Genomic DNA, 14433 nt, shown 5'->3' on the forward strand with positions numbered 1-14433 from the left:
AGCTTTTCTTCCAAGGAGCAAGCGTCTTTTAATGTCATGGCTGCAGATGCCATCTGTAGTGATTTTGGAGCCCAAGAAAATAAAATCTGTCACTGTTTCCCCCTTTCCCCATCTACTTGCCATGAAGTGATGGAATCAGATGCCATGATCTTCGGATTTTTAATGCTGAGTTCTAAGTCAGCTTTTTCACTCTCTTCTTTCACCCTCATTAAGAGGCTCTTTATTTTCTCTTTGCTTTCTGCCATTAGAGTGGTATCATCTGCATATCTGAGGTTATCGATATTTCTCCCAGCTCTATTCCTATTGCTTGGAGTAGACTCTATAATCATCCCATCACAGGATATGAAAGCCATCAATTTTATAAACTCAAAGTTTTCATTCTCTATCACCCAAAAGAAAAGTGAAAAGTGAAAGAAAACATGTCTTTTTTTCTTTTTTTTTTTAACTAAGGAAAATTTTTATTTAAACTGTGCAATCAATCAGTATTTAGACAGCAGTTTCATAAACATTTTGGCATTTAAACTTTTATTCATTTTTGGCATGACCTGTAGGATAGTATATAAACTATCCTGAGGATGGGAAAAGTACTAGGCAATATTTACTATGATGCTAGAAAAAGAAAACAAGCCCACATTATTAAGCAAAATATGTTTTAAGAAGACATTAAAAAAGTACATTCAAAATCAAGGCAAACATTTGCTTTCTTCATGCAATGGAGTTCACAGAGCTGATCCCCTGAGTCAAGTATAAAATTAAAATAGCTCAGCTCTAGAGTCCATTAGCTAGTCTGCAAATGCTGCCCTTACAAGAAAATGGTATACAGAGTGAAAGGATCCAGAACACCCATGATATGAAACAATAAACAGCTGGCTCCCACACTTTCATTTAATTCACATCTTTGAAGAAAATAGAAAAAAAAAATCGCACATACACAGACATAAAATATTGTCCAACAACAGCAACAGACAGACAAACTTAATATATGTCCTCTAGTCTACTGATAGGCTAAGGCAATGTGTGTGAATTAAGGCTTTGCAAATTTCTTTAACAGGCTCATGTTAAATCATTGATAATCATTTTCATTTGCAAACAGAATAAAGAATGTGGTAAAAGGGAGAAAATGTTTCAGGTAAAAATTTTTAAGTATTTTTAGCTGTTATTTTTAAAGATAGTTCTGCAGAAAAACAAACTTCTGTAATGTAAATTTTAAAGATAAAATCTATAAATCAGGACTATGTCTATATACCATGAACTACTTATAAGATACAAACAAGTAAATCAAGAAAGGAGTTCAGAATCCCATGGGTTATACTAAGAGTGATATTTGCTGGTTCAAGAAAGTTAGAGAAAATATTTCCTTTCTCTAAAAAAAGATAATCATGTAATTCTTGTCAATAAGCCTTAAAGGCTGACTTGAATAAACTAGAATTAGATGCCAGTATGTCTTACCCTAAAATTGATTCCAAACAGTTTAAAGAAATTTGGAAATGCCCCATAATCTTGAAAAAGTAGATCTGTTAGAGAAGAATCCTAAAAATGCACTCTGTCCTTACCCATCCACCCCTCTGGGGATATTTGACTCTCTCCCTAAATCTTTAAAAGCCAAGATATCAAAAAATAAAAGATTTAAATTAGGGTAAGGCGATTTCATGTTTAGTACTTTCAAAAGCACTGTAAATCCCCCTGTTCAGCACATAGATTTACCTACATTAAAGATGAGTGTTTAAATCCCTGTCTACATCTGTTATCCCCCACTTTCTTCTGGTAGTTTTTTTGGTGTGTATATTGAAAACGAAAGCATTTTTCATTTTAGCACAGGCAAATGTAATTGGAAAGGCTGTCAGGTAAAGAAAGAAAAAGCTATTAAGATATGTTTCATAGCTGAAAAGAAATGACTTTAGGATTCTAATTATTTACACTTTTAAGTTTTCAAAGTACTACTGCTTCATTCTGCACAACAAAGTATGGAATAAAAGGAACAAAAAATGAGTTAAGGATTTTTTTTCCTACCAATTTTCAAAATGGTCAAGGACTAGAATTTAGGTGTGCCAAAGACTAACGTTATACTTGTTCTACTATATGATTCTCCTTCAACTTTGCTCCCTCCTATATTAACTAGGTTGAATTCAAATAACACCTATGCTCTTCAGATCTAGCAAACAGGGATGACTGGTTACAGGCCTGGCTTTTTCCAGTTAATAAATTTCTACTTAGATTTGGGGACAACAGGAAAATTACAAAAAATAAAAATTCAATTCTGAACACCTAGTCTAATAAAGAAGGGCTTGAATAGTTAAGGGCTCCAGAAACTATATCTCCCTTATTTAATGCAACTCTAGGCCTAAGCATCAGTTTTCACACTCAGTTCTGACTAAGAGAAATTGATGGTGTCAAAGGAGAAAAGAAGGGTGGTTAGGAGATGACAAAGAGTGAGTTATAGCCCCTGTAAATTCCTCCTGTGAATAAATGGATGTAAGTAAGACAGACTTCTCTCTGTTGGTTGGCTATGACTATGTGGACAGGTTGTGCTGACAGAGTGGAAGGTACCATGAGCCTAGGTAATTAAATATCATGTCTCAGTTGAGATGATGTATCACAGTAGAAATACTGTAAATGCTGCAGTTGGACCAACTTGGGTTTGTGTCTTGGCTAAGCACCATACTAGCTGTGATCTTTGGCAAGTTAGACATTTTAAACCTACTTCCTGATCTCTAAAATGGAGATACTATTTACTCTGTAGAATGTAGCAGTATGCATGGCTGAAGCATATGCATGGCACATCATGTATGCTCAGTAAATGGCACATCCCTTTCTAAGGAATAGAATCAGAAGTGGCTGAAAAATGACCAGCACTCTTAACCTTACTCATATCATCATCACGGGCCCTACCTCTTAATGGAGAAAGCTTTATCTTGTTCATTGAAGAAATGCTAAAACTTAGGGTAGAATTATAAACTATCCTTTATATCTGAAAGAAGGCTTGATTGACATAACCCAGGAATCAGAACAAACTACAGCAGTGGAATCTAAAGCTTTCTAGGTAAAGGAACAATTGACATCAAAAAAGAATTACAAGAAAGATAAAATTTCCCAGGAGTTGTACATGCTGATAAGGTTAAGTGGAGGCTCTAGCTGAGGCTCATGGAAAATCAAGAAGCTATATCAAATTGAAAACCAAACAGTGGCTTGTGAAGCTGAAGAAATAAGCCTGACTTAAAAGTCAGAAGGTGTGCATGTTGCAAAATGCTTTTAAAAGGAAATGAAGAATGAACTTGAGCATGGTTCTGTTCATCTACTCTGAATTCCTATGTTTGAGGACTTTTCCTCCACTCTACCCTAACAATCACTTAAGAGAAAAGGACAAAGCTCAACTATAATAAGAACAGGTTTCAAAAATTTCTGATGAAATTCCATAAAGTTTAGAGCCAAATACTATGAAACTTTCCTGTTAAACAGATGGAACTGAGATGTTAATTCACAAAGTACGTATTCAAAAAGTTTCAAGTTGAATTGTTTTTGCAACTGATTTAGAGAGAAAGCTTAATGTGTACATTTGATAGGCGATAAGCCAAGGTTTTCATACCTTTGAAATTTTGAAGATCCCCAAGGGACACATGACTTCACACTTCCAATCTCTGTAATGCAACAGACATTTTATGGGGATCAGAGTTCTACAGAAATAATGTACCTGTTGTAAGCAAAATAATGGCCACCCACAGAAGTTCAAGCTTAAATACCAGGACTCTGAGTATGTTACCATACAGGGCAAAAAAGACACTAAGGATGTGATTAAGTTAAGAATTTTCTTGGTTTGTCCAAATGGACGCCATCTTATCAAGTGAGTCCTTAACATCCAAGAGCCTTTGCTGGTTAGGGTCAGAAAAAGAGATATGTTAATGGAAGTGGGTCAGAGAGCTGCTATGTAGCTGACTTTGAAGACAGAGAGTGGGATCTACAACTTCTAAAAGCCAGAAAAGACAAGGAAATGAACTTTGATTTTATCCCATTGAGACCTGTGTCAGACTTCTGACCTACAGAAATGTAAGATAATAAATCTGTGTTGCTTTAAGGCCTTCTTTGTGGTAATTTATTATAGCAATAGCAAGAAAATAATATAGTATCTGTCTGGTAAAAATGCAAGACTGTCATGTTAATCTTAAACACCTTCAAAAGCTTACCAGGGGAAATCACCTGAGAAGATTAAAGCCTGCAAACATACACATTGCATTAGCCTGCAATCTTACGTCCTGAGCATAAATCAGCTTCACACAATTCTATGTATGTGTCCTTCTAAACATCAATAAAATTCACAATTAGACAACTGATTGTGTATGGTAATCTCCAGAACCTTCTATTCTGTGCTCACAGAAATTATGACCATTAAACCAAAGCAGTTTTATCAGAGACCCACGTGGCAAACTGTCAGAAACAAAATCTACAAAATACATGTTTAGTCTTAAATCATGACTCTTCCAATATACTGGAACTTTTTTTACACTATTAAAAATTTTACATTCAATGAAATATAAATGTATATGTGAATCATGACAGCCACTGCTGAGGTGGAACCACATCTGGATATTCTAGCATTAAAAAAAAACAACTTTCAAATCCATCTTTTTTGTGAGACTCAATTGTCTCCAAAGTTGTCTTCATGGACCTGAGCAATGACCCTGAGTCGTCAACATGGGCAAGCACAATGTCCTTAACAAAGGCAAGACAAACCAACGCAAATCACTGTTATTGTTCCCAAGGTTGGCACCACTCTTGTTTGAAGCTAAGGCAAATAAAAAAGCACTTCCCTGAGGATCTAATTTCCCTGATGTGCCAAGGCTAATTTTTTAAAGCCACTTAGTGGATAAAGTTGTGTCCTTACTTTTAAGCTAATCAAAATATAAAACTCTGTATTTCATGAACAAGATATTTGTTTTACCCATGGTTCCACTGAAGTTTGAAATAGCAAGCTCCCTTGTTGCAATTAAAATATGTCAATTCACGAACAACTTCAAAGAGCACATCTATCAAAGAACAGCCACTTGAAAATTGATACGATTCATTTCCTTGTTATATCCCATTGCTCTCCAGACATGAGAACATTCTTGTTATTAAGTGACTGCCTCAAGCCTTCAGAGTAAACCAGGTAATGCGTTAAGCAGGAGGAAGGCTGCATAGGCTGATTCAGGGGTTGCCACAGTGCTCTGCAATGGAAGAGCCTGCTGATATTTCTGTAGACATCCCACACTCAAGGTGCTTAGGAAAGTATCACATCATTTGGCAAAAACATCCTGTGGTTGAATCAGCAGATTCAATGGAAAGTCCCTTTGTATGCTGTTTGTATATAGACTCGGTTCTGGAGAGACAAGTTTGGTTGACATAGAAACAAGAAACAACAGTTTAATGTACAACTAAATCTGCCTATATGTGGAGGAAACCTTAAATTTATCTTTGGTTTTTTAAAAACTTGCTGATAAAAAACACATGAATTAAAACACTGATAAATACCAATATAACTGTATTGCTTTTAATTATGTAAACTTAGCCCTTTGATACCCTTTGCTACTAAAGCTAGAGTCTCTATCAGCCTCTAAATAAATTTATTTCAAATCTGCTCATCTTTACTTACTTACAGGCTAATCTATATACTTAAATGGTCTTTGGTATGAAAATACTGATGAGCAGTATCTTGTAATATTTGGCATAAAAATGACATGCATGTATTAGTACTTATAGCAAAAAAGTCTTTGGAAAAGAAAATAGTTACTATTTGCATATTAGCCCCTTCAGAGTGAAACACCATGAAGTAACACCACTGTGAAAGATGAATGAGAACCTTCACATTTCAGTTACAATTTCACACTTAAGACTTCAAAGAAGCTAGCTTTGGCCAAGTAAAAAGAAGTCTTTGGTGTATACTAAATATCTTATTCAATGATACTAAAATATTTGTCTTTGGTGAAAAGATTTTTTTTCCTCTCCAACAAGTAGTTTCAACAATTTCAAAATACTATAATACTGTGTAGCTGAAGATTTACTTGCTGAAGAAAAAAAATTACACTTGAAATTCTTTGGGAACTATCTGCTGGTGAAGAACTTTTAAATGCTCTGGTAACAATAAGGTAGTTAAAATTACTAGTCTAATTAACTATAACAATCAATATAACCCCTATTATTCTGGGTTAGTATCTACTTGTATAAGCTTCATACCTATAGATGTTTCTAGTTAATTCAATTTGGAGGGAAATCATAGATGAATTTTCACTCTCTACTGAAACTTCTTTGGTAACAAGATTATTATGAAAAAATCTTATACAAGAACAAAATGAAAAAGTGAAAGAGTAAAAAACATACTGGTAAATAATTAGCAAATAGTTACAGCCTAAAGATCTACAATAACTATGGGCCTATTCATCAAAAACAAAATACTTTCCTTAAGGACTTCAAATTATCAATTTTAGGCTTTTAAAATGATTCAAATGAATAGCTTCCTAGACAGGATGGATGATGTTTCAACTTTATAGATTTTGTTTGCCTTTTAACAAAAGTTAAAAAAAATAAAATGAACTCATTGTACTCCTTCCTTTTAGATACTGATAAAAGTTGGCCCCACATACTTTCTACTTACAAGCCCACAAAGATATACCCTGTCAATTTGCCCATGCTTCCATGAGGCAGCTCAAAAGTAACAAAATGTTCCCTGAGTACAGGAAAAAAAAATAACACTAGAATAACTTTAAAAGGAGGTAGTATAAACAGGAGCTATAAAGGCAGGAGCAGCATTTTTCCTTGCCTCAGATTGTTCACCTAAAGCTCTGCCTTTTTGTTTCGCCATGAAGCCCATACTTAGATAACTAAATGGAGGACTGTGAATTTAGTTCAGAACTGCATTAACTGGCACTTAATGGTGGTCTGCTTCTGAGCACATCCAATTTGGCACAAAACTACAGATTGAAAAACAACCAAAAAATGTTGTATCACCAGATACTGGGAAAGAAGATGGCAGAGATGGGACTATTATCCAATAATATTTTTTTGTCTTTAGAACACCATTTAACATGGCCTCATCCCCAGTCTATAAACAAAAGTTTCAAGGGGGATAAAGATTTCTTTTAAAAAGAGGCTCAAAAGTCATTTCCAGATAATTTGAAGAAATATTTTTCAAAGGTAAGAGGATCCCCTCTCTACACCATGGGTTTAATTCTTTATCATCTCCCACTGCTGGGCACCTAATAGGTAAGTGTCTTAAAACTAAGAGAAGGCCTATTCTGTGTGGCTAAGTAAACAGTTTACGGATTTCAAACGGCAAGAGGATTAACTCACTACTGGAGTTAGCATTCCTCGTTCACAGCGTCGACACTGAAGGAAGATTAAACATGGTACCAAATTCTCTTAAGGATTCAAGAAAATACAAACAAGTTAGTAGAGCTCAGAATACTTATCCCAACAAAACCTGCACGAAAACAAACCCAAATGCTTTGATAAAACACTGTACCTTAAAACAGTTATTGATGAAATCCAAGAAACTCTTAAGGCAACTTTTGGTACTCTTATCCTGAACAACTTCGTGAATATTAAAAAAGTATAAGGCAAAGAACTTCATAATATATAATGGAAGGCACTGTTACCATGATAACCTCAAGTTCATTTCACTGTCTACTGTTGCATTTATACTCATTATTAATATTTAATGAAAGTTTTTTTTTTTACCCATTTTGGGCTTCCCTGGTGGCTCAGATGGTAAAGAATCCGCCTGCAATGCAGGAGACCTGGGTCACCAAGCTGGGATTTATACAAAAAAAAACTGCAAACTCTAACTTATTTTCTTTAAAAATCTGTTTTCTGCAAGCTGTTTTGCAACTAATTCTGGAAAGGTTGAGGCTGCTTTGCAAACTAAGACAGTGCAGACTTTGGCCAACCGTCAGGTAAAGAAACAGGTTGAAAAGGCACGGCTTCCAGGCAGGCTGAGGTGTGGGACACAGCAGATAAAGCACTCCGACTCCAATGCCCACAGCACAGAAGCCCTTGATACAAGAGGGTTCCCTGTATGCTACTGAACAGTTCTATTCTCAGAAGAGATACACTTTTTTTGTGTGCTGGTCATTCAATAAAGTCAAACAGCCCACTTTTCTCAGTGGTTTCAGTCCTCACAGCTAGAGGTGTTAAATGATCCAAACCATGCAGAGGTCATAGTTTGTTGTTATTGTTTTAACTCAGAGCTTCAGATAAACATTCTTACTCACCTACCTATATGACTCCTTGGATCACACACATGACACATACAGCAACTGAAAACAAAACGCTACTAGGAAGTATCATCGTTTATGTAGCTGAGATCAACTATCACAACGAATGAGGTAACAAAGTTGTCTTCTGAGTTTGCCCTCTGGCAAACTGAGGTAGATAGTCAGCAAAGGGGCTTTCAAAAGTCTTCCCTTTGCTCCAGTGATATATTTTATAATCCAGTCAAACACCTTGACTGTCTTTTCACATTGCTGACAATGAAACATTCAAAATACGTGAGCTTAAAGATTAAAAAAAAAACAACATTCAAAAAAGGTGAGATACCCAGTAAGATACCAAGATACCAAGAGTTTCACAAAAGGCTTTGGCTCCCTGTTCATTGTCCTTCGAACAGACTTACAGGTGAGAATACCTGGATGTGGCTGTCTAGATTGGAAAATCCTTTTTCTCAAAGCAAAGCCTGGCAGGGGCTGGCTGAGAAACTGAAGAGGAAGTTTGCTCAGCACCCGACCGCACTGCAGTCTCTTCACACTTTCTCACCGAGGGGTCCCCACCCAAATTGCTGCCGGTGAAGGAACTGGGGGTTACGGGTATGGTACTGATAACGGAGGACAGGTGTATTTCATCATTGGACTCGTGGGAGAACCTTCCAGAATCCCCAGTTTCGTGGCTGCCTTCACTGTTGGCTGAATGCTCAGTATCAGCTGTAACACCAAAGGGTCTTGGGAAGCTGGCTGTCTGACCTGGGGAGCTGGGGGAGTCTTCATCGCTGATTAGTATGGTAGTGCCTGGCTGGTAAAGGCAGACCGCTTGAGTAAATCTTCTTTGAGGCTAGGTAAAAATACATAAAACACCATCAGTGATAACAGAGTGCTCTGAAAAATAATAAATTGGTTTTACATATTTCATATATTCTGAGATAGCAAATCGATGGAGTATGTGGGTGAAAAGTTCATCATCACAAAGGAACTGTCAGTGGTTCTCCAAGCAGTGGGAACACATCAGAATTACCGAGGCAAGTGAGGTGTCAGAAGCCTTCTTCAGTGATTTTGATGCAGGCGCCTGCCTCATCCCTTTCTCCATTATACCCCAGCCCCCACTGAAAACCACAGCTCTGATTACAATTCCAACTGTCATGTCAATCATCAATCCCCATGGCTTTCCATAGAGTCATGCCCCAAATTAATAAAATCACATCCAGAAAGAATACCGAAGTTAAAAAAAAAAACCACTCATTTACATTTTCCTCTTCTTAAAATTATCATCTCACACACCATGAGTACTGAAAGAGTCTTCCCATTTAGGGGAGTTACCTGCTCAGCTTTTATCTTCTTAGAATCTTGGAAAAAGAGCCATTTTTTCTTAGGGGTGTTTTTAATTATAGGACCATAGCTATTAATTATCAGGTCAGTTCCTCCCTGTAGATATAAAAGAGGAAAATTTCAGTTTATTACAAGTACACAAAATTTTTAGATGTTAAAGGAAAAATATGATCACAGACATTATTATTTCTTCTTTTACACAGTGGCACACAACAAATATGGGGTATTTGTTAGTGATAAAAAAGATATAATAAGTTTATTCCTAAGAGAGATGCTGAAGTATTTGAAGTGAAGTGTAATAATCCCAAAATTTATTTTCAAATGACAGGCCAAACAAAAATATATAGCAAGATATACAGAACTATGAAAAGATACTGACAATTATTTGTGCATTTATTATTTTTCAAATTTTCCACATGACTGAAAAATTTAAGAAGGATTTAGGCAGATAGAAATGGACTCACAGGGCTTCCCTAGTGGTCTGGTGGCTAAGAATCTGCCTGCCAGTGCAGGGGACACAGGTTTGATCCCTGGTCTGGGAAGATCCCACATGCTGCAGACCAACTACTGAGCCTATGCTCTAGAGCCTGCGAGCCACAACTCCTGAAGCCTGTGAGCCTTGAGCCTATGTTTTGCAACAAGAAAAGCTACCACAATGAGAAGCCCACACACCACACCAGAGAACAGCCCCTGCTTGCTACAACTAGAGGAAGCCCGCACACAGCAATGAAGACCCAGAGCAGTCAAAAATAATCAATTTTTTTAAAATGCTATAAAATTTAAAAAAAAAAATGAATCTGCATACCCTCAACAAAATGACGACAGACAGGGGATCAACTCTTGGGCTAATAATCCAAGGGAAGTCAGAGACCTGACCTCTACACTGGCCTCTGCTTGACTCAGACCCCCAACTGTGCTCTGCCTCCTTCACTTTAGATTCTGTCTCTTTCCCATGTCTTCCTCCCCTTTTCACTTCTCCTCAGTCCTTTCTCATGTCTAGTTCCAAGTTAATGATAACAGAACAATAGTGTATTTTAGTAGTTTTGTGCTTATTTAAAAGTTTTAGGTTCTGATGTTCTAGATTAGTTTGAAATAAGTTAAACGGCTTACGTTTTTATCAGAAAATGAAAGCTAAATTAAGTTGTAACAAAATAGAAAACAGGAATAGCCAAAATCAATTCACTATTATTTACCCATTGTATGTATCATATATAGCACCGTGATAGCTAGATACATGTAAACTGCATTTGTTAAATTTAATTGTATAAAATTTAATATTGAAACTTCCCTGTTATATTTTTGATATTCTAAATTTTGGGGAAGGGTTGGATAAGAAGAATGTATAACAGGATTTGGCAAACTTTTTCCGTAAAAGGGCAGATAGTAAATGTCCTAGGTTTTGCAGAACACACACGGCCTCTGCTTCATTTTCTCTTCCTCCTTTTTTGTCAGCCCCAAACTATCCTTTAAAAATGTAGAAATTATACTTAGCTCAGGATGGGCATACAAAAACAGGCCACGGACTGGCTTGAGCTGGATTACAGTCTGCAGATACTTTATTTATAACATGCTGGTTATGAGAACTATTTAATAATGCACAATATCTATGCTGCAATGTGACTAAAAATAATTTGGTGTTCATAATGCTTATCACTGTACCACTACTACCCGCAGTGGAAAGGACATGAAATGACATCCTCCAATGACATTTCTTTACTGTATCCAACTTCCTAAGGCCATGAAGAGAAGGATCTTGAAACACCTATATAGATACTTCATATTTTTAAAAATGTAATTTATATCTGGAAGATTCTGATGCTCCATTTAGTCCTAAAATCAAATAAACTAAATTTAGAATGGATTAATGAAAAATGTTCCATCCAGTATATCCAAAACAATCCAAATTATAGTAAATATGGACTGATAACCTTGCAGTCCTTATTTATGACATCTCAGCTCCATATGATCCAAACTAACTGAATTTAGGCTACTTGCTCATTTTTTATTTATCTTTTTCATCTTTTATTCTTTTATCTACCCTATGTTCTTCTCCCCAAATATTGTATGCAAGAAAGAATCTGAATGAAATGGCTTCACATTTCATTATGTGGACTATGGACATAATACATTTAACATAAAATTTTTTGGTAAGATTTTACACATAAAGAGAAGATGAATGGTGGGAAGGATTATGCAGCACAACAGCCTGTCAGCTCAGAGTACCTTGGCATCTATGAAGCTATTTGGCATGATCATTGGCATCAAGGACTCTCCATTTTCTATGGCTCCCTCCAGGTTCTTCCCTACTTCATTTCCACTGGCTCGGGAGGCACTGATACGAGGTAACTGCTGAGTTCCATTCTGGGCTGTCTTGGAGGCAGTTGATTTCCTGAAATATTGCATGAAAAGGAATTCTTCTAAGTCCACAAAAAGAGAAAGGAAAATGTACCAAACTTGGTGAAATCTGGGACATTCACAACTTTGCAAACAATGGACTTCCTTAATGCTTGTTTATCAAATATCCTTAGGAATGATTAGATTTTAACTCCAACTCACTGACGCAAACTTTTAAAATGGAAGAAAGTTTCTTATTGTTTTTTGGCCCCAATGTCTGTTTATATAAAATTAATTTTTACAAATACTTAGTAAAAACCTTAATATTTATTTACAAAGTACTATTAATTATTTTTGCTTATTTATAATTTATGTAGAAATTATAAATTTTAAAATCTACATGTTCTCCTTCAGGTCTGCAGACTTTCACACTAACAGAACAACTAATGATGAAAAATTTATAGCAGCACTTTTGCAAGATCCAGGCATCACTAAAACAAAATACAGAAAGATTTCATTAAAAAGTTCTTGGGAAACAAGAAACTTGACCAGTAAAATGAAACACACTTGTGCATAGTGTGTTTATATGCACAAGTACCAAAAACATATAGAATAAATTCTGAAAAACCTCTAATAATAGACAGTCTAGTGATGGAGATTACCTAAAAATGATGTGTATTTGACTTCAGTTTTTTTTAATAGAGAACTTTAAGAAAATAAATGAAAGCAAAAGTCAAAATATAAAAGTATAGAAACAGACAAATTCCCTGAATGCTGAGAATTTAGCTGAAGTCAAAATCACAGATAAAACTGCCCGACAAAGAGTTTATAGAGAACTAATCCCCAGCTATTACATTTCTTTTAATCCATGTCTGGAGAATCCCAACCATGTGTCCTGTGGTGGTGAGGGTAGAGCTCTCAAGTGACTCAGACATTTCAGGCTACTTAAATATGAAAATAGTCCAGGCAGTAAGGAATTCTCCAATCAGGAGATACATTAGATTAAGCATATCATTAAAAAAAAAAAAAAGCCAAAGGATATATTTTGTGTTTCTCAAAATACCAAGGAAATGAAGAAACTAGGTCTTAATTTAAGAATATTTTGTTGGCACAGCAATTTTTTTCAAATGGTGAGAGAATAATCTTCCAAAGTAAGCACATCTCTATATAGCTGCAAGAACTCAAGTAATAAAACATTCATTTTTAAGTGGGAAAATCCCAGTTCCTCTAACAGGCACTTGATTTTGTTTCTGTGGTTACTATAACTTAAATGTTAATCACCTCAACATCTCTAGCAATGGAAACACACCTGGCTTTACTTCGGTATATCAAGATGAGACCACAGATGAGGATGCAGGTCAAGGCTATGCCAACACCTACAGCAATGCCAGTCATTGATTTTTGGTCCAGATGGTAGTATCCTGAATAAACTAGAAGGGGAAGTACATGTATCAGAATCAATCAAAAAAATAAATGACCCCATATATCATAATTCTTAGATATTAGCTTTTCAATAATTTGTCTTCCTCTCATAGGAAAACTTTTGACAGTATCCGTGTCTAAGCAAAAAAGATGTATTACTCTTTTATCAGGGAACTTAAAATTGGCTTATCTTCTCATATTGAAGATTCTAAATATGAGTTCTAGATATTATATCAAACACGAACATCAGTTCAAAATTTATAATGCTAAAAAGCACAAGGCAAAGATGTTCATTGATGGGTCAAAGATACCTTTCATATCATATTACCTTAAAAGCAGATCTGTATATTGAAGATAAGTTTTCATTATGTATTTTCATATAGTAGTGCTTCTCAAACTTTAATGTGCATAACAGTCACTAAAGGATATGTTAAAATGCAGATTCTGATTCACGAGGTCTGGGGTAAAGCCCATAGGCAATTCTGCATATCTGACAAGTTCCTGGGAGACAGTCAGGCTGCTGGTCCCTAGACACTTTGACTAGCAAGGTATCTGAGAAGCACATATGAGCTTTGCCCTCAGCTTTCCCTGATGATAGGGCAGCTACTATGGCTACCTCCTTCCTGAGCTTAAATTTGACTGCCCTGCCTTTCTCTGTCTCTCTCTCTCCTCCCCAGTGTTCCCCTCAAGACATACACAGTACTGAATAGCTATCCTCAGAAGAACTAAGTGCCCTTAATCCTGCCCAGTTCAGCTGGCATTTCCTCCATTATAGCTGTCCCTGCCACACCCCGCATCACCACACAGGCACACCTCCCCAGGGAGGAGGAAAAGGAAGCATCTAGTCCTCTGTCACAGGGGGCCCCAGTTTCCTTCAAAACAGAAGGATGATGTCCTGACTGGAGTGACAATGGCTCTTTAAAGATATTTTTCCCAACTGTTTTCTGGAGAGAAACAACTTTCTCTCTGGAAAGGTTGTTTGTTGTTGGTTTGTGTGTGTGTGTATGTGTGTGTGTTGAAAACTCTTAATGAAAACCATGTTCTCCTTAGCTTGGACACCACAACCACCACTGCTGTTTATTTCCATGGACCTCCCTGGACGCCTACTCCCATCAGT

The 14433-nt window shown here is 36.3% G+C and overlaps 1 protein-coding gene across 1 annotated transcript in view; it reads right to left on the reverse strand.

Annotated features, from left to right (window-relative positions):
- Window positions 1-430: 430 nt before the first annotated feature.
- The window catches only part of PRTG (protogenin), a 144272-nt gene continuing 130269 nt past the window's right edge, over window positions 431-14433 (reverse strand). Inside the window, exons 17-20 of the mRNA XM_043920675.1 lie at window positions 13204-13324; window positions 11784-11949; window positions 9552-9656; window positions 431-9069 (exon numbers count right to left, since the gene is read on the reverse strand). Of these exons, the coding sequence (XP_043776610.1) occupies window positions 8665-9069; window positions 9552-9656; window positions 11784-11949; window positions 13204-13324 (797 nt within the window). The 3' untranslated portion in view covers window positions 431-8664. The remainder of the gene's footprint in view (window positions 9070-9551; window positions 9657-11783; window positions 11950-13203; window positions 13325-14433) is intronic.

The sequence above is a fragment of the Cervus elaphus genome, chromosome 12, assembly GCF_910594005.1.
Source record: "Cervus elaphus chromosome 12, mCerEla1.1, whole genome shotgun sequence".
In the NCBI taxonomy this organism is placed as follows: Eukaryota; Metazoa; Chordata; class Mammalia; order Artiodactyla; family Cervidae; genus Cervus; species Cervus elaphus.